The sequence below is a fragment of the Beta vulgaris genome, chromosome 1, assembly GCF_026745355.1.
Source record: "Beta vulgaris subsp. vulgaris cultivar EL10 chromosome 1, EL10.2, whole genome shotgun sequence".
NCBI lineage: Eukaryota > Viridiplantae > Streptophyta > Magnoliopsida > Caryophyllales > Amaranthaceae > Beta > Beta vulgaris.
The window spans coordinates 33,544,540-33,568,884 of record NC_079202.1 but is presented as its reverse complement, the minus strand read 5'-3'; the positions used below and the strand labels follow the sequence as shown (position 1 = coordinate 33,568,884).

The following is a 24,345-nucleotide window of genomic DNA, read 5'->3' as shown; positions in this document are numbered from 1 at the left end:
ATTCAAATTGGGGAAGCTATGCATTGAGTGCAAGATCCCTCACTGGCTACTCCATATTTCTAGGGAGACTCTCATCTCCTAGAAAGCAAAGAAACGAAAGACTCTTTATTAGTCTTCAACTGAGGCCGAATACATATATATATCTTAAGTTAAACAACTAGTGAGATTGTTTGCATCCATGGCATTCTTGAAGACATGGGATTTCATGTTCATTGTGACAAAATATCTACCAATAATTTAATACACAATTTTGTTTCCTTGAAAGAACCAAACACCTAAATTCAGATTATCATTATGTCAAGGATCATATTCAAGATGGTATTGTTTAAAATGTTTTGTTCAAATCTTTTCTCCGGTTAGCCGATCTCATGATAAGTCTTTTTAGTGAACAACAACACATTCATTTGTCTTTTTATATTAGGTAATATATCCTATGCTCCAACTTGAGAGGATAGTATTGAACAGATTGCCATATTTAAGAGAATGTTTGTATCACTAGGAGAATGTACAACACCACATAGATAAATTGCTCAATTTTGTAGTGATTTTAGGCTGATTTTGTGTAGTTATTTTTTTTTTTTGTACTTTTGTACACTTATTCCTAGGTTTTTTTTTAGCTTTGATATATAACCTAGATGTAGAGTGGGGTCGTTTTTGGCTTGATTGTAACACAACAAACACGGAAATATTTTAAATGAAACATAGAGTGAAACAAAGTTTTGCTTATCAAAATAGCAAATATCGAGTCTCTGAAATTTTCTCAGTCTATGACTATGTCGGTTATGGATGATAATGAGCTCTGCCTGTTCGTGAACAGTTCAGGTCGGGTCGGTCAAAGCTCGGCTCATGGTAACTCAGCTAGGCTCGGATTCGGGCTCGCTCGAGAACTTAACGAGCCGAACTATGCCAAGCTCGGCTCGAGAAACTCGTGAACAGGCTCGTTTATCACTTTTATATAACAAAATTATTTTTAAAGCACTTTAAAAGTTATTATAGACTAAAACACTTTAAAAAGTTATTATATAGTAATACGTATCCTTAAATTTTTATCTCGAACAATTCATGTCTTTCTTTTTGTATCCTTTTAGATCTAGTTTGTCGATATGTTATGTTTATAGGTAAGTAATTCATTTGATTAACATGTAAAAGATAAAACAAAATATGTCTATTCATGTTGTTTTTTGCATTTAGTCTATTATTCTACAAGATCTGTCAAATTTTTTATAAATTTCGAATATGAATTTTTTGTTTGGTTTAATTTTGTGTTGGTTTATTTTAAGTTTGTCTCAAATTGAGCTCAAGCCGAGCCGCGCTCTCGAGCCAAGCTAAGACGAGCTACCGAACCGAGCTCGAGCCGAGCTTCCTTATCGATCTCACGAGCCAAACGGATCTAAACAATAAATGAGCTGAACCAAGCCCAGTATAGTTCGAGCTCAACTCGTGCGATAAGCACCCCTAATGTCGACAACGGCAGGGTAAAAGATTATTGTACTAGAGATCACAAACTTTCACAAATAAATGAACAAATCTAAATGTAAATATGCAAATTTTGGTATGGAACTCAACTGAAAGTGGATGAGGGTGTATATTCCAATTGATTAAATTTTCTATTTTGAAGAAGATGGTTCTCAACTTTGCATGGTCATTTTTCTGTTGATAAAGGGGGTGGAATAAATGTGTTGGGCCATTTCGATGGATCCAACTGTAATGATTTGAACCAAGACTTTTGTTGATAATAATAACTCAGTTAAGAAAGAATTTCCTTTGTAATTAAGCAAGAAGATGCAAGGAAGAAATCGCATTTTCGCGATCTCAAATGCAATTACGTAGAGACACTTATAGAGGATTTCTCTCGTCGATTGCAAAGAAGACAAGACGGCAATAGTTGTCGCAGAACTATCACTCAAAGAGTCAAAGGGCATACACAATCTCCAATGGCAATCCAAAACTCCTTTAAATATAATATAGATCCAAAACCTCCCCCTACTCTTAGAAACTCCAACAAAAATACAACAAAATTCCAGAAGTCAAACACTAACCTAGGCGTGCTAGAGATACAAATCAAACATCAATAATGAAAACGGATTAGATGTACCACAACAGAACACTAACCTTGGTCCTTGGAATCATGCAAGCTAACAATAATATGAATATCTAGAATCCGTATCTTTGTGTTTCATGTAACTCAACAACAGAACCCTAATAAAACTTGGGGGTGAGGAGAAATAGAAAACCTAAAGAACTTTGATAACTTTCCTCCACAACTGAATACTACTGCCAAAATTACTGGCCTCAAGGCTAAGAATAATTGCACAGAAAAACTGCAATTAGCCCCAGGAAAAGATGACCTAACCAAGACGGCAACAAAAGGGATAGCATTTCTCTTACATGTAGATGACAGGAAATAGTGTACAAGAACCCCATGAAAATACAAAGGTTATTGATCACAATAAAGAATGATGAATTTTCCAGCCATGGCTTCTTGATAAATATATTAAACCATTCATTCCGCTCAGCATGCACAGCCACCTCTCTGCTCAGTTTCAGAAACGGCTTCAGGAATTCCTTGGAAGTATCTGCAGACAATATGGGAACAACCGAACAAGGGTCAGAAGTATGTAAGCATAAGAAAAACGGGGCCAGGGATAAGATTTTCAATAACTATAGGGCAAAAGTAGTTTTTACAAAATCAAAAAAATAAACAAATAAAAATGTTATTAGGTCTTCTTTATGTTAATGCTCAACGCTCACTTCACCTCTTTCGGTCAGTGTACCATTCTGAGGCTCTCAGTAGCTTGTTACTTACCTTAAGTATGCTAATCAGATGCAAAGTGGAAGCAATAAGGCTCATTTCTCTATAAGTGAAATACACAAGTAGCTAAAACTCATTAGTAAAGCTAATAGCTTCTTAGTGTTCTTTTTAGAAAGCCTCAATTTTCAAGTCGAGACCTTTTCCCCTTGCTTCACAAAACTATCTTATTTATTGTGCAGAAACTTGGGCGAACACAGCACATGCTCCATCTGTTTACAAGCACTGTTTCTGCTTTTTCTCTTATAATCTTTAACATTGAATATTCTTAAATATCTTGATTCAAAAATTCCAATAAGAAAAAAGATCATTGTAACACTTGTATTAAGATAAAATTAATTGTGAAGCATTTACCAGCATACTCCTATTTAAAAAATGCAGCAAAGTTTGACCTCAATATCTCAACAATATAACCAATCCACGTATTTGTCAACAGAGAAGGTATGAAGTATCCTTAGTCGAAGCAGAAGGGCAACAGTGTATAACATTCTATATATACACAAATGAAAACATCAAGTTTGGAAAAGGAAGCTTTTGAATATCCATGATTTATCATCCTAAACAAAGAATTCCAATATTTCATGCTGTCTTCCGAAAACCTTTATTCCATGGTGTAGTGCATTATCATGCGAGTAATGAGTCACGAGACATTTTAGTCTTCACAAAAAGTAAAAGATAAAATTGCACAAGTATCAACCAGATCCCTAATGTTGAACTCAAGGATATTATAGTAAAAACTAGATCCTATACAACAAATGTCGATACAATCCCCCATAGCCCCTCTTTGCTTTTAACCAGCTGAATCCTTCACATGAAGAGAATAGTTGGACTATTCCAGGTCATACGACTAGCCTTCCAAATCTATGGTTGAGAGGTCAATGCTTCACATTCTCCCCCCCCCCCCCCCCCTCCCAACCCTTCATATTCTTTAGCAGCTCTCCCCTTCTCATTGCACCAATAATATTTGAGATTTTAGAGTGTGTTTGGTTAGCATATGTGAATGGAAAGATAATACTGGGAAGAGAAAGACAATTGAAGAGTGGGGAGGACAAGATCGAGCTTTCATTCTCTATCCAAATCTTTTCAATAGTGGATTGATCTGGTTTATTAGAAGGAGAGGGAAAAAGAATCCTTTCAATTCCCTATACATATTCCTTTTCTCATATCTAATTAGGGGGGGATAGCTCTCCCCCCTCCTTTTCCCTCCAAACTACCTCACGCAAACACACTATTAGTGTGACTTAGGCAGGGTCATAAATGGAGCTCTCACAAGATGTCCAAGGTCTCATCCATTGTGAGAGAAGACAAATTAAGTAAAGGGACTAATATGTGAATGTTCAGCAGATTCTTCAAACAAAAACTCTATTCTTTATGATGTTTTCTTGGTCAGAAGTTGGTGCATGGGGCCAAATCAGAGCTCTTAGAGAAGCCATTTTAGATTGTTATAACAGTGTGAATCTTTACCGTAACCAGCATGGCGCCTTCCACATCCGTTTTTGGGTTTTTTTAAAAGTAAAATTCTTCCAGCATGGCTAAACGCAGGGGCTGAACATTTACATACTTGGGGTATTGACAACAGAAATCATTTTTCAGTACAGAAGCACATCTAACCACTAGCACAACAATACGAATCATGCCATTAACCCCTCCCCGAAGGACAAAAGAATTGTGAAACAAACTGGAGATTCTAATGACAGTGACTGCAGAAATAAGATATTAACTTTTTGTTACTGCAACCAGTTGTAAAATAACTTACATGTCTTGCTCACGCTCATTCGCTAATGCAGCTTTGGCAATACATAGGAAAGCACCATCAACATTGATATCCTCTTTTGCTGAAGTTTCAAAATAAGGTATATTGCCCCTTGAAGCACACCAATCCCTTGCTTTTTTCTCAGAGACCTGTAATACATCAGTTAGAGATACATAGAACACAAACAGTTTTACATTTAGAGAGTGTTTGATTGGACGAAAAACATTTTCCCCAAAAAGTAATTTTGCCATTTTCCTTTGTCTGGTTTGTAAAGGGTGGAAACTAGTTCCCCCAAGGGTGGAAAACAATTTCCTTTTTAAAGGAAGGGATGCCAAATATTTCTCAATTCTCACTGTTCTTCACTTTCCTCCTTCCTTCCTCGCATCCAACCCCACCCCTTTCAATACAATTCTTCCTTTTATCTCTAACATTTCATATAAGGAACCAAACAAAAGAAAATTGATCCACAACTGTGTCTTCCTTGGAGAATGTTTTCAATCCAACCAAACGGTGCCTTAGTCTGACAATTAATGACAATGCTTACCACTCTACTGTTTCCACCATCTATGTCAATCTTGTTTCCCAGTAATATGAATGGGAATGCCTTGGTATCGGGCGGATTTGCCTACAAAATACGCCTATTATATGAGAAATTACTGTTATAGCATTCAGCAACTCAAGGTTCGAAAGCACACACACAAAACTGTATTTGCAAAAGGTTTCATCAAAAGAATAAACAAATTATGCTATGAACACAGAGAGAAACACAATCAGAAATTATGTATTTCCAAATGACACACTATGACTTACTGACAGTGACACATGCTAGTGCTCCAGACACTTTTCAGTGCCTCAATTGACAACTTTCTTTGAAATATGATATGATTTTACACTTAGCACAATCAAGACATGCAATCTATTCCTACTTACAAAGGATTAAGAATAGGTTTGACAGGGAAGGGAAAACATAACACTATGGAAGCAAGCACCTAGACATATTCACCTAAGGGTAGCGAATTCCATTTCTGAATCCATCACGCATACGCTGCGATGCTCACGAATTGTGTGACACTGTTTTTCATTGCTTTTTTTTTTTTATGTACCATTCATCCACTTCTCTTACTTGAGGAGGTAATATTACATCGGTCATATCCTTTCAAATTCTAATTTTCCAATTCTAAGAACCAAAAATGAATTGGTGAGAAAGTGCCTTGCTTTTGGCTCTAGGAGTGCATCAATTGTATATGAAACTAAGAACTTTAAAATATGAGCATGTCCACATAATCAACTAAAAAGAGAAGAAAAATGAAACTACATTTGGAGAAAGAATAGCATTCTCAAACCAAGAGCAGGAAACTGGGAGAGGCAGCTGGGATGTATAATATCAAATTTATCAGGAAAAAGGAGGCTACAATGCTACATAAGGGAAAACCCACAACCATTCATTTTCCACGACTATTGGGTTATAGTTACATATATTCTTGCCAGTGACTACCAACCAAAGTACTTTTCAGGATATGGAGTCACTTTCTACAAGAGAGTTGCGCAAGAATTGGATTAATTTCCCTGCAAACTATATATTGCTCTTTTTAGGATTTTTCCATTAAGATACGAGCGGAAATAGAAGAGGAACAGGGTTTGTAAGGCTTGTTTAAAAGCGTAAACTTTCTTGTACTTCTGTCAAGAGTTACCTAGTGCCTTGTGGAGCTCTTATCCTATGGATCATGAATGTCTCTCCACTTGGGATCTTTACCATATTAAAAAGTGTCTCATACCTCTTGTTTTGTTCCTTTCAAGTCAAGTACTTGTCCCAAGCCGATGAGAAGAGCATACAAGACAAATTGACTAACCAAGACAAATGTCTTCTATCAGGACACAATAACATACAAGACAAAATGACTGAAGTAGGACAAGGAGAATCACAGTCTAGCATTATGCCTAAAACTCATGGCACTACAACTACGACAGTAAGCATATCTGTGATCCTAGTGATCAAACAATAAATAATTCCAAAATCCGTGAAAGTATATTAAATACAACTTAGTAATAAGGGAGCATCCCTAACCTGTTTGAGGAACTCGTCATGCCAATTATCAAGGGTATCAAAAGATTTCATCACATTAACATCATACACAAGAACACAACAATCCGCCCCTCTATAAAACGCAACACCAAGGCTCTGGAACCGCTCCTGCCCAGCTGTGTCCCAAATCTAACAATAAAGCATAGAGATCTTCTTACTATGGGAGTAATTAAAAGAAACAATCAAACCGAATTTCCGTTGTTATAAAGCATCATATAAGAAGAAAACCCACTTGTAGTGTTACAAGTTTGTCATCAATTTGAAGCTCCTTAGTCACAAAATCAGCTCCAATAGTTGCCTTATATTGTTGACTAAACTTCTTATGTACATATCTAATTAGTTGTTAAAAATCCACAATAACAACTTTCACTATTCTTTAGAAACCAAAACAAACCACAAAAAACATGCACAATTCACCAAAAATCAGTTAAAACTACATCTTTCACAATTAAGAACAAGTTGACCAATATATCATACAATTCATGAAAATTAGCACAAGCAAAAGAATCACATAATATACAGAAAAAAGGATACTGATTCATCAACGACGTCTTCCCGACTCTGCAATCAATTCATATAAACCAATTGAAAATCGGAACCAAAAAAAAACCCTAGAAATTACAAAATGACAATTGAAGTTCAAAATGTAGAAAAATTACCCACTGTCGCCGAGAACGATAACTTTGAGCAAAGTACGTCGACGAGTTGACATTGAAGATGATGAATTTTATTCGAGAATTATGAAGAAATTTATTTTTCTGTGATTTTTTTTTTTGATTATTTATAATATTTTGGGGATTATTTGGAATTATATTCAAGTTTAGAGAGGAGAGAGAAAGGGGCGCCAATTTCGATCTGAGCCGACAAATGAAGCCCACCCACATTAAACGACAGGTCAGCGAAGGTGCGTGAGGTCATTCTCATGTGCTTTCTTTATTTAGTTTCTTCTCTTTTTCAATATTATTTATTTCCTACCTGCCATTTTCTTGGATCATGGTCGTAGTGCTCACACACCATCGTCCATCGCTATGATGTTTTTAACTTTTAGTTTGTTTCCAATTTTTAAATGTTGGGGTGTGCTTGCCGACCTTGATGGAAGTCAGAAATTAAGAACAACTTTAATAGTTAGATAAAATGATACTCCCTCCGTCCCATAATATAGTGCTTGTTTCTTTTTTTTCACGGGAATTAAGGAGGAGGGAATAAAATAAGGAACACAATCAATGACTGATTATTTGGCACGGATGATGAGTTAGGAATTTGTAAGGTTTTATTGAAAACATCAAAGCATTTGTAACATCTGAAAATCTGAACCGCACATCTTTACTGAATTGAAAAAGGTAAATACCTAATCTTCACATATAGAAACTGACCAATGAGAATGAGTTCTTTTTTTTTTTAATCCAATGACATTACAAAGATTAGTGGCACACAGATTGCCACTAATCTACTGATCTCTAATTAAAAAAAAAAAACCAACATCATAGAAAATTGATCACAGAAAACCAACATCATAGAAAATTGATCACAACTAGATTCAGACCACAATTTCATCAGATGCGTTAGATGCAAAGAAAATTGAAATACAAAGATAAGGGACTTTGATAATTAGGGTTAGATTCAAAATCCTCCACATCATTTTTTTTGCAGCATCTTCCTTAACAACAACAGTAGAAGTAGCGTCAATTTTTTGGGAAGTACCATCAGCACCATTTTTAGTGCTCTCAGATCCACCACCAGAAACAACTGGACGATCTTTGATAATTAGGGTTTCAGATGGCGATTCTTCATCGAAAAATTTGTCAAGAACTTCAGTAGATTCAGATCGGGGGCTATATGTGTGGTTTCCATCACAATCAGCACCGCTTTCACAGTTTGGATAATCCGAACAACTGTAAGTAGAGGATGGAAAATCATCCCCATAAGAGTGAGAGAAACCGAAACTCATATCCTTCAATTGAAAGAGATGTTGCTACTAAAATGATTTGAAGGTAAATCACCACAGATTCATGTTTATATAACCATAGATCTTGGATTTTTTGGAAGAGAGAGAAAACAAAGGTAAATCGATCAAACTGAACAATGAATTGAAGATGAAATTGAGAAGTGTAGTTAATTTTTGTTCATGAAACTCAAAATCTAACCAGAAAATGAAGCAAAGCATAATTTTTAGGGTTTCAAATGGAGAGATGAGAGGAGAGAGAGAGAGAGGGAGAGTGTGAAAGAAACTGAGATGGGATTATGGGAACTAGAGAGAGACTGAGATGGAAACTCGTTTACAGCATTGGAAAAGGTGTTTTTTTAACATTTTTTTATTTGTAAAGTATTAAATATTGGTACAGTTTTTCAAGGCAATCCGAGGACAAAAGTGGGAAAAAAATACTGAATGAGGATAAGCTGGGGAATTCATACCATTTTATAATTGGAAAGGGGAGAAACAAGAACAATTTTTTGGGACACCCTAAAAGGAATACAAGCACTATATTATGGGACGGAGGGAGTATTTGGTTAAGGAAAAATTGTCAAAAATAATCTTATAAAAGTCACATTTTGTGAAAAACAATTTTATAATTCTTTTTTTTAGAAACAACCTTTAAACTTTTCTTTTTTTTTTGTTAGATGAAACTTCAGGGAGTTTTTCCAGTGTTGACTTCTAATTATTGCTAACCAGTAACCACATCTGCCCATTTTTCCTCTCTTTTTTACGAGAAGATATAATTTCCCTCCATTTCCTCCCTTATATAAACCCTCGTCACCTCCAAAGTAGATATAATTTCTTCAAAAAAAAATCCCTCATAGCAAAACAATTTCCAATTAGGTAAATTAGGATTCTTCTTCTTCATTTTAATTAGTCTTGTGCCATATTAGTTGAAAACTTTACTTCCTTCTTGTGTTTTTTTTTCATTCTCTTAGCCTCATTTTTTCTTCATTTCAGAATTATGATGAAATGTGGTTGTAGATTTGCAGTAACAACAAGGATATCTTGGACCCATGAGAAATTAGGGAGAAAGTTTAGAGCTTGCAAGTTTTACAATCATGAAACTGGGCAAAGGGGGTGCAATACCTTTAAGTGGGTGGATGAGGGATTTATTGATTGGCAAATAGATGTGATTAATGTTCTTGTTGCAGAGAAGCATAGGCTTGCCACTGATAACCACATCACGAAGTCAAGGTTGGTTTGTATAGAGCATGAAAAGAATAGGCTGAGTAAAGAGTTGGAGAAGCCGAGGAAGAAGCCAATAATGGAGAATAAAGAAGCGTTTGCTAGGAGTGAAAGTGTAGTAGGATGCAAAATGATCTTGATTTGTGTCTTTTTGTCTATAATTGTCAGTTTCATATCTGTGAAATTATGGGCATAGATATGGTGCAAAATTAGTTTGTTTGGGAATTGGTTGTAGCATGTAGTATCCAAAATTATGTAGCTAAATATGATGCAAAATTAGTTTGTTTTGGGAATAGGGTGTTGTATGTTATATCCATCAATATGTAAATCTGTCATCAACATTAATTTTCAATCAAATATTCAAGGTTACATTAGCATAACTTCCGAAAACCAACAATAAACCACAATTGTTAGATTAGAAAAAAAAAATTAGCAAAAAGAAAAGCTTCCAATAACCAACATTGACCAACATCGGCACACTAATTATTTAGGCAAAAAAACGCTTATGACAATTGTTAGATTACAAATCCCCCAAATCCTAAAAATGAGTTGCCAACTTCATTCTTGTACAATAAAGAACAATAAACTAAGATTGTGAAGCGTTCATAGGGGCAGAGCAAGAAAATGATTGTTGAGATGCATTCACTTCTTGACAATTTTGCTCATTCCTTCTCTTGCCTTTCTTCTTTGTTGTTGCTTATTTTTTGTTCCCCTTTTTTGTTATTTGCACCTTGACTTGATGTACCAATGTCATTAGTCCTTGCACCACCATCAAAAGCTGCAGCAGACACCTCATTCACACCACCACCACTAGTAGCTGTTGTTCTGGATTTTGGCCTTCCACCTTTTCTCTTAGGGTCTGCAGATTTGTCCACTGCCGAGTTTCTATACTTCACTGCATAATGCCCTAGTCCACCACATCTACTACAATGATTTTGCTTCTTAGCCCTTTCCACATTCCTTGCTTCTCCATCCTCACCAACCTCTTTTATCCTTTTGTGTTTGGATGGCCTCCCGGGAAGCTTTTTGTGTTGTGGTGGCAGTGGTTTAGGGTAAGGAGTTTCAGGCCATTGATTCTGCCCTGGCATTGCCCTAAAAGAAGGGTTGTATGTTTTGGAATAAGTATGAACATGGTAAGCTTCATGTATGAAGTCTTGATATTGTAGCCTTCTCTTTTCCATGCATGCCAAAGCATGCCAGCATGATATGCCCATCAATGTCCACCTATAGCAACTGCATTCCTTTTTCTCCAGGTTTACCACCCAAGTATCTTCATTATGATCTACTTCAAATTCATACAAATCAGCTTGATTGACTCTCATGTTGGTTAATTCTTCCAATCCTCTTTGCACTATTTTCACAACTGAAGGCATGATCAGTCCACTAAAGTGCTTCAACCCCTCCTTCTTGGACCAGAACCTAGCCATGACATACCTTCTAATCCATTCCATCAACTGTAAAATAGGCTTGGTTCTTGCCTCCCTCAGAACATTGTTGAAGCTATCACAACAATTGTTGAGCAACATTCCAGACTTAGAAGCATTACTAAAATCATGTCTGGACCAATGTTCAACTGGGATTGCTTGTAAGTAGTCGAAGGCCTCAACATTGATTACCTTGATTTTTTCCATGTGAATCTTCAAATGCTCCTGTGGTTTTCATATTTGTTTAAGTAGCAATTATAAGGACACTAAATGAGAAACAAGTAGGCAATCAAAATGGTGATTTACATACCTTAGTTGGCGATCTTGCGGCCTTCCAAAAGTATCCTTGTAAATAACTCCTGGGTAATTGCTCTTGAAATTGCTCCAAATGTGTCTGCAACAATATCTTGTTTCCACATTAGGCATGACGGTGTTGAATGCATCCAACAAACCCTATTGTTCAGTTACAAAAAGAGCACAAGTTAGCATTCATAAAATTGAAGAACACTAATTCACAAGGAAAGGTGTTAGTGTATGACCTTCTGTCTGTCTAACATGTACGTTAATTCATCTTTTTCATGGACCCATGTCACTAAATCTGCAACTGAGGCTATGTCATTCCTTAGCAACTCCAAGAACCACCCCCATGTTTCTGCATTTTCTATCTCAACTATAGCCCATGCTACGGGAAATATGTTATTATTCTCGCATTTCCCGACAGCAGTCAATAGGATGCCAGGGCGGGGCCCCTTCAAGTTAGCTCCATCCACACCTAATAGTGGCCTACACCCAGTTATGAAACCTTCCTTTCAAGCCTTCAAGCAAATATACAATCTCTGAAACTGTGGCCTAAGGTTCTGTACACCATCCACCTTAACCACAGTTGTGCTCCCTGGTTGTAATTCCTAATAGCGACTGCATAGTCCCAGAATCTTTCATATTCCAATTTTGTATCCCCAAAAAATCATCTTAATTGCTCTCTATTTTGCAAAATATGCCTTATAATAAGTCACCTCACACTTACACTCTCTCCTTGCTCTCTTTATGAATGTTGCCAACTTCCAAGATGGGTCATCTCTAAAGTCTTCCAAGTACCTTTCAGCTAGGTACTGTGATGTGAGCTTGGAATTCACACTCTGCCAGCCACAAATGTGAGTCAACCTGAGGCTTTTTATTTGCCTAGTCTCCTCATTTTTCAATTTCTTACAATGAATCCTAAATCTACACTTCCTATTGTCATTGCATTTGCACTTTAATATCCTTGCTCTTTCCCAAGGACACTTACATCTCTTTGCACAATATGCAAAAACCCTAGAGTTGTTGTGCAAATAGTAATAATCGTAACCATTCTCTATTGCATGATGTCTCAAAGCTTTCCTAAATATCTCATTTGATGGAAACTTCAAGCCCTTGGTCAATTCTACCTTGCCCTTGAAATCCACATCTGGAGTGAACTCAGGGTAATTTGGCACCTCATCATCTGACCCTAAAACACTACCATCATCACCATCAATATCTATCAGCTCATCCTCATTAGCTATATAATCAGTCTCTTCTGCCACATCACCTCTTTCTTGGTCATGAGCTGTATGCAATCCACCTAAACTCCTTGTTACTCTCTTTGCAATATCCTCATCAACATACTCATTGAATAGGTCATCATCTTCATGATCTTCAAAATCACCCTCACTCGAACACATTGTACTTCATTCAGAGTCACTCCGATCTTCATTCTCTAGATCCTCCTATTCTTGATCTTCAACTTCACCTCTTTCAGTTAGGTTCTCAGATACACCAGTGCACTGCTTTTTTTGTATTGATTTAATTGGTAGCTTTTGTCTTTGTGGTGGTGGAAGGAATCTGATTTGTGGTGGTTTTGGAGTTTTGGTGGAGAAAATGGTGCTTTTGTGGAAGGGATATCTGAGACCTTATTTAGAAAGAGTGACTGAGGTGGGAGTGAAAAAGGTTGGTGTGGAGAAGCTAAGGTGTTGTATTTACTGTGAGAGATTGATTGAGGTGTTGCCCAATCTCACTTTTCTGAGATCTAGGGTTTTTATCAACCAAAGAATCTACTGAGTTGTCATGTGGCTGGCCCCCATCTTCATTGTTTATCCATGCATATTCACACATTGAAGTACTACCTAATGTAGTTTCACTATCACTGTAAAAAGTAACTCCATCTCCATATGCATGCTTATTCACTGACTCTTCTTTTTCCTCTGGATGCACAATGTATAGATGGTAATAACAATCAATTTCAGGTGTTTGCAAAAAGTTGGGAATGTCCTTATCACTCTCAATTCTTGCCCTACCATTATACATACTGCAACCCTTCTTCTTGTACCATATTTCCCCCACTTCATTAAAAACCAAATCAGATTTTATCCAATACACAAACTTAAAATAGCAAACCTCTTCAACATTCACTCTCAATGCAACCCCAAATTTAGATGGATCAACATTTTTCTTCTTTTGGTAAATAGTCTTCTTCTTACTAGTGACAAACTCACCCCCATAAAACACCCTGATATTAACAGGCTCCATCACCCTAAACCAAGGTTCAATCACAGTATCCCTACCGTTAAACCTGAATTCACAGCACCAGCACAATAACAAACTTACAATCATCAACATTTTTCCAAACACTCTTGTTTAAGAAGCACATGAATTTTGGCAAAATAAACAAATTTTTGTAAAATTAACAAACTTATGCAAAAATTAGGGCTCTAATTTTTCCAAGAATTAACAATCAAAATGTATAGCAGCCATTCATACATAAATCAACATTCATCACATTACCATTGTTTAATACCATAAACCCTAGCTTACCAATAAGCATCTGAATTTTAAAAATTAATTAAGGGGAATGAAATTATACCTTGATTTGTAGATAATTTCGACCTTCTTCTCCCTTTTACTTCTCAAAGATGCTTTCTTTGCTTTTCCTTTACCACCCATTGATACAGATTACAGAGAAACAAAAAAAATGTGAAAATTAGTTCAACAGTAAAAAAGAGATAAAAAGCATAATTTGAAGAGAGAGTAATCATTACCTGCAAGTTAATTCAATGAGTTTGCAGTGCATTCAATTGGTTTGCAAGAGAAGAGAGTAAGATGAGAGGGTTTAATTTTGAGAGTGGCGTAATTTAGGTGTTAGTTGGAGGAAAATGGGTAGAAGAGTGTGGGTGCTAGTTAAATAAAATAGAGTGCAATTAGCAATAATAAGAAGTCAACACCGGAAATTAGTGGTCAACACCTGAAAAAATCCCTGAGGTTTCATCTAACAAAAAAATAAGGTTTAAAGGTTGTTTCTCACAAGAAAAAATTTATAAGGTTGTTTTTCACAAAATGTGACTTTTATAAGGTTGTTTCTGACAATTTTTCCTTTGGTTAAAGATATTGCATTATTTTTCTTAGCTAACTTAATCTTTAACCAATTTTTTTTAATGGTTTAGTTAAACTATTTTTTGCTTAGTTAGGTTTCATAATATTTTAGTTTTATTTTTGATAATTTTTTCGGGCTATAGATAGAAATGATTTATAATAGACATCGAAAAAACTAATACAATATATGAGGTATAAACTAATATGAGCTAAATAAACTAATTATGTAGCACATGTTTTTAGAAGTCTTAGATGAGTCTTAGGGGTGAAGTTGCAATAATGGGTGAGTATGAAAGGGTCTTAAGGAATACAAATTAGGGTCATGTTTGGTAAAGAGAGGTTTGCGGTAAAATTATATGTTTGATCTTATATTAGAATTAGAGGATTTGAATAGTTAATCCTCTAATTTGAGTCTGTGGTAAAGAAAGATTTTAATTAGGTAATAGGGCCAGAAAGCTCGTTTTGAAAAAGTTGGGGCGAAGGAGAGCTTTCTGACATTATAGGTTTGGCCTTTGGAAATGAGTGAGCTATTTTATTTTCATGTCCTAAACTTTTAAAAATTCCATTAATAAACTATACACAGTACAACAATGGATTATGTACATCTACATGTCCTTATTGGTCACTTTATACAATTATGTAGCAATCAACTACTTAGCGAATACCTTTATACAAACAACTAATATAATTAGCTAGTCAAACCAGCTTATATAATCAGTATCAACTAATACAATTAGCTAACAACTAGTCGTTAATTGCCAAAGGGATTAGATAAAAATTAATGTAAAAAAAATCTGATGTGGCATGTGTAATAAATAAGAAGTATTAAGACAAGACAGGGGTGAACTTGCTCTTAAGGAGAAGAATTAGGAAAATTTCGTAGGATGATATATTTAGAGACAAAAAAGTCTAATAATCCTATCTTTCGATCACCGTAAATGGTGAACAACTCCAAAAAAAAAAAGAACTTGCTAGCAATTTTGCAAAATGCATAGCTAGTTGCTAGACCATTGGAGCACAAAATGAAATTTTGCTTTGTTAAGCATATTTGCTCTAAAGATCAAATTAACTTAGCCAATATAATGGTTCCCACACAACAAAATAACACTTTAATAAGTGATACTTTATATATAAAAAAATAAAAAGGTGATCTAAAGTATGGAATATTCCCTCCGTTTCCTAAAGATCTTCCCACTTACTGTTCCTACAGATACCAAGGAAAATCAAGTTGTGTGGGGCATGGTGTGAGTAAAGTAGGAGAGAGAAAGGAGTTAAGATAAATAAACAAATAAAAAGGGGTTAAAGTAGGAGAGAGAAAGGGAGTAAAATTGAATTAATAATGTAATAGTGGACCATATGATAGTGACATGAGAGGGTAAATAGGGAAATTTGTTTTGCCAAATAAGGAATAAAGCAAAAGTGGGAAGATCTTTTGGAAACACCCTTAAACGGAAAGTGGGAAGATCTTTAGGAAACGGAGGGAGTATAATATTGTGATTAATTTCAAGAATACACATTTACCTTAACCCAAGTTATAACTATTAGGAAAATGATATTTTAAATAAGCCAGACTTTGCGTGATCTTCCCAAAATAAGTCAAGTTTTAGGTCATTCCTGATTAAATCAACTTTACACCTGTTTTAACTCTAAACGAATTTAATTACATGTAACCTGTTGGTTAACTATTGACTTCTTTTCCATCCAAAACCCCTCCCCACCCATTTCCCCCACCACTGTGAACACCCCCTCCCCACCCTTTTCCCCCCACCACTGTGAACACCCACCCACCTTTCCTTACGAATACCCCCTCTCCACCCTCTCTTCCACCCTTGCAAACACCCCCTCCCCATCCTTGCGAACACCCCCTCTCCACCCTTTTCCCCCACTACAGCAAACAACCCCTCCCCTCCCTTTTCCCCCCACCATTACAAACACCCCCTCCCCGATTCTGATTCCCTACCCTTGCGGATACCCCTCCTCCCCACCCTTTCCCCAACCCCCACGAACACCCCCTCCCCGATCCTGACCCCCCTATGAAGACTCTCTCCCCTACCCATGTGAACACCCACATCCCCGATTCGGATTGTGGTCAGGTAGTAGGCGACAAGGAAACTAGCAGCGACGTAGAGACAAAGACAGTAGTGGTTTGATGATAGAAGAGGGATAAGTGAGAAGTGGTGCGTGGTGTGATGATGGAGAAGGGCGGGAGGAATGAGAGTTTAAGAGGTGGTGCATGGTGTGAGGAGGGAGAAATGGTGGTGGTAGTTTTGGGTGCGAAGAGGAGAGATAATGAGGGAGATGGTGGTTTGGTTAGTGGAGGAGAGAGAAGGGGAGTGTAGAGGGAGATGAGGAGGATAAAGAGAGGGAATATGGGTGTGGGAATTTTTTTTTTTCCTATTTTTGTTTTCTTTTCAAAAAAAAAAAATGTTTAAAGAACCAATTAACATACAACAAGTGTATTACAAAGGTTAATTTACATGTTACAACCTAATACAATAAGTCACTTTATGAACCAGCTTAATGAAACTTAAATATGGTACAAGCACTAGTAGAATAAATGCTTATTGATGCGGTGATATTGCCGCGGTTTCACCCATACGCAGCAATATATCACGTACAAAGAAAAGTAAAAATAGAAAATAACAATATTGTTGCGCGCGGTTTCCGCCCAATACCGCAGCAATATTGCTGCAACGGATATATTTTGAAAACTTTCTGAGCCTAGAGCAGCATATATTGTTGCGGTTCTACCAAGAAACCGCAGCAATATAGGGTGCTCTCATTTTCCCAAAACACGCACGCGGGTTTTCATTTTTTCGATCCTCTCACAGTATCTCTCTCCTCTCACACTCTCTCACACTCACATACTCTCTCACAGTCTCTGACGAAAGGTAGTTTCCGACGAGTTTGTTTCCGATGACTGGGTGCTCGAGTTTCCGGCGACCGGGTGCTCGAGTTTTTCGGCGAGGGTTTTTTCGATCTTTTCCTCTTCTCCTCCTTCGTTTTGGGTCCGTTTCTCCTCGCATCTCCTCCATATTTCCTTCACCGGCACCACTCCTTCACCGGCGCCACTCCTTCACCGGCGCCACTCCTTCACCTCCGGCGCTTCTCCTTTGAATTTCCGGCGAGGGTTTGTCATATTAGGTTAGTTTTTTGTAAATTTTTCTTAATTAGTGCTTTAATGAAAAATTTGGCTTAAATTGTAGTTTAAAATGCTTAGTATAAAGTATATATATGATTAGTTATAAGATTTGAGTATTAAAAACTATTTTTGTGATGATTTTGCTTAAGTTTTTGTATGCCCTAAAATGTAATACGAGATTGTTTATGCTTAAGTTCTTGTGATGTTTTTGCAATTCTTCATTTAAAGTGATATGCAATGCCTTTATATTGATAGATTCACCAATGGGAGGGGAATGAAAATCTAAGGAATGGTTTGGTACTTGTTGTTTGGTGATAACTTGAAATCGCTTGAATGCGATTATTATTTGGTGAATACTTGGAATCGCTTGAATGCGATTGTTTTTATGTACATCATATTTCCTAGATACACGTTCAAGACTTACTCATTAGGAGTAAGTCTTGAATAGTCCCCGTTTTGGGATTGTTGTTAAACGTCACATCTCACTTAGGTGGTGAATGTGTGTTGATTCTTTGATTCTAAGTGAAATACGGTTAGTCATTTTCCTAATTTGTTCTCCGGGTACATATAAGATAAACAATTATCTTTATCGTGTACTTGGAGAATTGAAGGGAAATGCTACCGAATTTTACGAAGAACCAAAGATGATACATGCATTCACTAGTGGGATTGGACGTTTAAGGATGGGTTAGGTTGGAGTGATAAGGACCCAATGGAAGCATGAATTGAATATTAGTTTGCTGTGTTATATTTATGTGAATTTTTTAATTGATAATATTTTTTTATGTATGTGTGGGTGGGGATTTTTAGAAATCAATCGAAGTTGGATGTATGGAAAGCGGAATACGTTGGAGTTCGTAGAAGGTGTGAATGAGTTTTGTAAACGTGTTGTAGAAGATCAACAACTTACTTGCGAGGCTGAGATTTATTGTCCATGTGTTGATTGCTACAATGTGAGTATGATTTCTGATATTAGGACCATAAGGGATCATATTATTCGTCATCGATTTAGGGCTGAGTATTATATTTGGTCATGGCATGGTAAGAAGGGAAAATATACTCAGGATAGGGTTAGTGTTGATGTTGGCACTAGTAACTCATTAGAGATTGATATGTCGAATGTCGGGGTTGAGAATGAAGTTGTGATTGAAGATCATGCTAGGATTGAAGGTGATAATGTAGTAGGTGATGAAAATGACAATGGAGATAATAGTGATAATGAGGATGAAGAGTTAAGTGATGATCGATTAGGTGAGATGTTGGAAGGGGATCATGACCATTTTAATGAGCAACCACGAGTGTTTGACAGTTTATCTAAAGCTGTTGGGAAACCCCTTTATCCAGGGTGTACAAAATACACTCAATTGAGTGGGGTTTTAACTCTTTTCAACATAAAAGCGAAACATAATGTGATTGATGTAGGCTTCACAGAACTCTTAGAAGCTTTACAAGATATGTTTGCTGAGGGTAATTTATTACCAAAAATCTACCTACTATGACAAAAAATTAATATGTCTTTTGGATGTGGAATATGAGCACATCGATGTGTTACGTAGAGCTTGACTCGCAAATGATACTACTATCCCCAACAGTAGGTTCACTAGTAAGAGACTTGTGCAACAATGTCAGGACTCAAATCCTGAACCTGAGCTCCGCCTTCATACCTGCAAATTTAAAAAGGGACCCACCCTAGAGGTTTGGGTGGTATTTCCTCCTCCGAAGCTTAAGTCAGGTATTATGAGTAGAAAAGGAACTTTTAGAGAGAGAAAGTAGAGCGAGAGTATTTATGGCAGAGTAACAGTACTATGCTATGAAAAAACGTACCTTTCCCCTGATTTCAAGGACTATTTGTAGTGTCTGAAATGACTGTTGTACCTTGATGTCACCCTAATTTAGGAGCATCTGATTGGCTAAGCAATAATGCTATGACACGTGGCGGTCACTGATTGGAGAGTACACATCACCCTTTACAGAAAGATACTCTTTGTGTTTACCGGGCCTAAGTACAGATTGGGCCATAAGAAGGGCTAGTACACCTTTCTTTATTTAGAAAAATGTACTTTAGTCCATACAGGCTTCTGGTCCATGTACTTTACAACAACAGAAGAGTGCCACTTGTAGGGTTGTGATGGGGCCACGTGTCACATTTATAGCCGTTATTTCATGCCACAACATTTTCCCCTTAAAAGAGGATTTTTACCGTTTAGGCACCAAGACGGTTAGAATTCTCTTTTAACCAGCGGGAACTGCCCCATCCTTTTTCAAGATGAAATGGGCGCCATTTAGCCGGTCTCAACAGGTCAACCCTCAAGAGGTTTTTGGCATGCAACGGTCACATTACCGGAGGGGGAGGTCATTTTTACCTCCCTATAAGTAGAACTCTTTGTCCTTTCGGAGATCATTTTCACATCCCTGAGAGAATTTTTTTAGAGAGAGCGAGAGACTCTGCCAAAAAGTTTTACTGAACTTTAGAGAGAGAAAGAGCCTTCATCCAAGGTCTTACTAAGTTTCCTCACTTCGTCCAAGGTCACGTCTAGTTCGTTCTCTTGATCCGTCCGAGTAATTCAACAGGTATCCCTTTCTTCTGTTAATTCTTATTTTGCGCTTTTCTTTCACATTCTTTTTTTCTTTTTTTTTTAGAAAAAAATGGATTCTTCCTCTTCATCGAATATTCCCGGCCGCTTAAGGGTTGGCTTTAACCCTGGAACAGAGAGCCTTTCTTCTTCGGCATATTCTATAGTTAGGCCCATTCTGGACGGTCATGCATTTTACTTTTATGGACATGGACGGAAAAGTCAGACGACCCAGTCTTTACCTGTGCAGGGTAATCTGGTGCGCATCAAGCAAACGGCTCGTATCAGACAAGGAGTGAATCTGTCGGCCTCCAGTTTTGAAATGGAGGCATCAACAACCCGTATTCCTGCTGACGGGGAGCGTAAAGTTCAAAGCGATCGTCCGGGAGGAGGGAATTGGTGAAAGAACTTCAGAAGCCAGTCCGTCCGGCCAAGGTATGACGGAGGATGGGGCTAATGAAGTGGAGGTTTCCTCTAACCGGTCCTATGACTCGGAGGAGCCGTCCACTACATCTTCCGAAATCAGATGTCGCCTAGGTCCTTTGTCAGACCCTAAGTTCATCCTGGCCGATAATAGTTGGCTTGGACGAGTAGGCAAACCTCAAACACGTTTCGTCGGCCATGCCGATGCCAGGATACCGCTTTGTTCTTCCTGGCCGAGAGGACACTATACTCAGTGCTCCTCCTTGCCATTTCACCGTCTATCGGCTGGCTGTGGATGCAGGATTACGATTTCCCTTGCATCCATATATAAGCCGGCTTCTTCAGTATTACAGCATCGGCCACATCCAACTTGCCCCCAATTCCTGGCAAAACATTTTGACCTTCCTGGCCGTTTGCAAGCTGAAAGGCGTCGCCCCTTCCTTGGCTGCCTTCTCCCAGATACATTATGTATCTAAGGTTCCTAAAATCGTGGACGGAGCCTGGTTAAGCGTATGCAATCGTAAGGGCTTTTTGACATCTTGGGACAAGACGTCCAAAATGCATGACTGGAAGGCAGAATTCCTGTTCGTCCAAGCTCCTAACGAAGCCGTGGCTAGACGGTGTCAATATTTTAGCCGGGCGACGACTAATACTGGACGAACAACGTCCTACTTAGAGCTGGAGGACGATTCGGCTGAGGAGATGATGGAATACATCAAAATGTCGGAGTATTCTACTCCCAACAATTCTTATTTTAAGGGTCTGTCCAACTGGATTTCTTTTAAAGAAATATTTTATAATGATAACTTCTTGGTCGCCGCAGGCTTGCGGCAGGCCGAGGATAGAGGTATACTTCCATCTTTTGCCAAGTAAATGCCCCCGTCCAATGATTATAACTGTTTTAATCTATGCCCTTCTTGTGTAGACTCTACTAAAAAGCTGTCATGAAGAAGTCTTGGACAGGAGACATCAGTATGTCCAAGTTCACTAGCTATTCATGGAAGGAGTACAACAAGTCCGACTCTGAAAAGAGGACGGACACCTTGGTATGTAGAAGCTTCTTTTTTTTTTTAGGATGAACCTTTCCTTAAAACGGAAGGCGTCCAAGAAACAATTGGCCGACCTCCTTTAACCCACGAGGCTCGTCCAGTTATCAATATGTTGGATTTCTGGACGAGCATTAATATCCAAACGGTCCCCGCTTCAAAGAGGAAGTCGGCCATATTTCCTATGGTCGATTTCCTTCCGTGGGGAGACGTCGTCCGAAAACATTTTTCGTTTTTATCGGACGATCTTCCTTTTTGACAAGATCCCGTCCAAATTGGAGTCTTGCCATTGTTTTGGACGTACTCCCTTTTTTTACAGGACCTCGTCTAAATCGGAGTCCATTCTTCTGGACGATTTCCTTTTCTTTTTTCTCGACGCTTACGTATTTAACTTTGTGTTTTATTTTCAGAAAAATGCCCCAATTCTAAGGCGTTGGCGGATAAAGCAACCTCGAAGAAGAGGCCGGTCGCAACGGGCCCCTCCCACCAAAAAATCCAAAGGCTTCACGGCCAAGAAGAAGAAAATAGACCCGCCTTCTTTGCCAAAGGTCGAAATTCCTTCCTCAGCCGAGGAAGTTCCTCTTTCAACCGAGGAAAAAGACATAGTTCCTTATTCTGACCTAGTGGCATCGGCACCCCCCATTACTTCTAAGTAACCGGACGTGGTTGCACTTTTGGACAAGGCCGAAGAGACCAAAAATCAAGCTTCTCAGCCAGACGCGGCTGTGGACGGATCGACTTTCTCTTGGCCGGTAGCGGGGCTGGTATCACAGATGCCCCAGGCTTATAGACCGACCTCTCGATCTTCTGGTGAGTCTTATTATTCTAATATTGTTAGGACCTTGAGCGTTGGCGGGCATCCGATGAGTCCGTCCAACAAACTGACCGTGGTTATACCCGTCAGAAATACTGACGACTCTCCTCTTTTAGATAAGGGCAAAGGGGCAGCTGAAGTAGCTCCTGACGGTTCTATCGTATTATCGGACGACGACTCCTCGACGGCCTTTGCGAGGATGACCTCGGCCGATCTTGAGAAGCTCAAACAGGAGCTATTCAAATGCTTCCCTGAGCCTTACATGAAAGGCTTGAGAGGGGCTTCCTCTGGGCATGTAGGATACATGTCTCAACTAGCTGCTGAGGTATAGTCTTCATTCCTCTGCCGTCTTCTTTTTTATACTTAGCAAATTTTCCTACCTTTGTGATCGTCCTGACATGCTTTTATCTTCTTTTTTTCAGCTTTTTGCTCGCAGCATAATAACGGAGTACTGGGCAAGATTGCTCAGTAAAGAAAATAAGCAGCTCGTTAGGATGCCACCACTGCCGGGGACAAGGCTCAATTTGCCATAGCCGAGCAGGAGGTACTGCATCGCCAGTCGAGGGAGGCTTGGGAGAAGCGTTCAGCCGAGCTAGAATCGGCCAACCAGAGATACCTCCTCCGCCTTACCGAGCTTTTGGATGAAAAGGCCGTCCAAGAGCTAGCTCTCAAAGATGAAAGGAACACGGCCGTTCTGACGGCCATTGAGCTTTAGGGAGAGAATTACTACCTCCGGGCAAAAAAATCACGAGCTGCAGAAGGAGGCCACTGAGGCTTTTGAGGCGGCCAAGGAGGCACTGAGTAAGGTGATAGACACCTTCAAGACTTAGGCAGTGAGGGCCTTTGAGATGCTTGCCGAATCCGACGACGTTCCCAGATATGAATGTCGTCTAGAGTTTTAGGAAAGCCTTCACAAAGCCACCATGGCCGGAAAGGAGCTCCCAGTCTTCAATGAATCCTTGGACGACGAGGGAGAGGAGGAGGAGGCCGATCCAGAGGCTCAAACAGATGATACCAATAATCCTCCCGAGCCGAACTCTTAGTTTTTATTTTTCTTTTCGATCTTGGCCGCAAGCCTTTTGTACTTAGCGTAGTAGTTTTTTTTTTAGCCTAGGTTGTAATCTTCTTTGAACTTTTATAAGAGAATCTCTTATTTCACTTATTCTTATTTCCATTTTACTCATAGTTTAATAATTCAATCCAAATGACTTTCCAAATTATAACCAAATTATTTTGGCCGAAGATGTCGACAATCCCATTATGGACGATCAACTCCAATCTTAAAAATAATAACACCAAGTTCAAAAATTGTTCGGCCTGGAATGCTAAAGTTGTTCGTCAGAACTTTACTCAAAGTTGCACCAAGCCTTTTCTGTACAAGGACGTTCTGCTACTTGCATTAGTATATTTAATATGTATCCCCCCTTCTTGGACTAAGAAATTTTAGTAATTTTCTTTGTTCTAAGAAGGAGAACAACCATGCTTGATGGTGGTATACTATGCAAAGTATAATCTAGGATTGTGGCAATCCGTCCATCCTTGTTAAAGCTTGCAATAACTTTTTCCTTTACTGAGGTGGTTATTACAATGAGTGGCCTTTGAACGAAATGTAAGATCCTTTTACTAAAGTTTCTTAATTCCATCCGCCTTTGTTTAGGAGATTGATGTTAACTTTATAAGTTTATCAATTTGTGGCCTTCGTCATGTGTAATCCTTAATGGATTTTGACAT

The 24,345-nt window shown here is 38.2% G+C and overlaps 3 protein-coding genes across 4 annotated transcripts; 1 reads left to right on the top strand and 2 right to left on the bottom strand.

Annotated features, from left to right (window-relative positions):
• Positions 1–2,129: 2,129 nt before the first annotated feature.
• Positions 2,130–7,575, bottom strand: LOC104896408 (ras-related protein Rab7). Of its 2 annotated transcripts, XM_010683162.4 has the most exons (7): positions 7,305–7,544; positions 7,180–7,206; positions 6,878–6,977; positions 6,628–6,774; positions 5,107–5,187; positions 4,566–4,711; positions 2,130–2,576 (listed from the first exon to the last, which is right to left on the bottom strand). In XM_010683162.4, the coding sequence occupies exons 1-7, from the start codon at positions 7,355–7,357 to the stop codon at positions 2,513–2,515; spliced, it is 618 nt and encodes a 205-aa protein (XP_010681464.1). In that variant the 5' UTR covers positions 7,358–7,544; the 3' UTR covers positions 2,130–2,512. The 2 variants fall into 2 exon arrangements, with proteins under 2 accessions (XP_010681464.1, XP_057249130.1); XM_057393147.1 differs by lacking the exon at positions 5,107–5,187 and having other exon boundaries at positions 7,305–7,575.
• A 2,009-nt stretch (positions 7,576–9,584) lies between these two features.
• Positions 9,585–10,004, top strand: LOC104897740 (uncharacterized). The gene has a single exon (XM_010684686.1). It carries the CDS (start codon positions 9,585–9,587, stop codon positions 10,002–10,004), a length of 420 nt encoding a protein of 139 aa, XP_010682988.1.
• A 466-nt stretch (positions 10,005–10,470) lies between these two features.
• LOC104897749 (uncharacterized) lies at positions 10,471–12,932 on the bottom strand. The gene is made up of 5 exons (XM_010684698.1): positions 12,246–12,932; positions 12,064–12,137; positions 11,772–12,015; positions 11,539–11,685; positions 10,471–11,457 (listed from the first exon to the last, which is right to left on the bottom strand). The coding sequence occupies exons 1-5, from the start codon at positions 12,930–12,932 to the stop codon at positions 10,471–10,473; spliced, it is 2,139 nt and encodes a 712-aa protein (XP_010683000.1).
• Between the last annotated feature and the right edge of the window lie 11,413 nt (positions 12,933–24,345).

Coding starts and splice junctions, on each gene's coding strand:
- LOC104896408 (XM_010683162.4), bottom strand. CDS start 7,357: ATGTCAACTCGTCGACGTACTTTGCTCAAAGTTATCGTTCTCGGCGAC. Junction 6,978..7,179: donor AAGACGTCGTTGATGAATCA/GTATCCTTTTTT, acceptor ACAACTAATTAG/ATATGTACATAAGAAGTTTA. Junction 5,188..6,627: donor ATGACGAGTTCCTCAAACAG/GTTAGGGATGCT, acceptor CGTATTTTGTAG/GCAAATCCGCCCGATACCAA.
- LOC104897740 (XM_010684686.1), top strand. CDS start 9,585: ATGATGAAATGTGGTTGTAGATTTGCAGTAACAACAAGGATATCTTGG.
- LOC104897749 (XM_010684698.1), bottom strand. CDS start 12,932: ATGTGTTCGAGTGAGGGTGATTTTGAAGATCATGAAGATGATGACCTA. Junction 12,138..12,245: donor GGAGAGAGTGTAAGTGTGAG/GTGACTTATTAT, acceptor AGTCGCTATTAG/GAATTACAACCAGGGAGCAC. Junction 11,458..11,538: donor AAGATCGCCAACTAAGGTAT/GTAAATCACCAT, acceptor TGAAAACCACAG/GAGCATTTGAAGATTCACAT.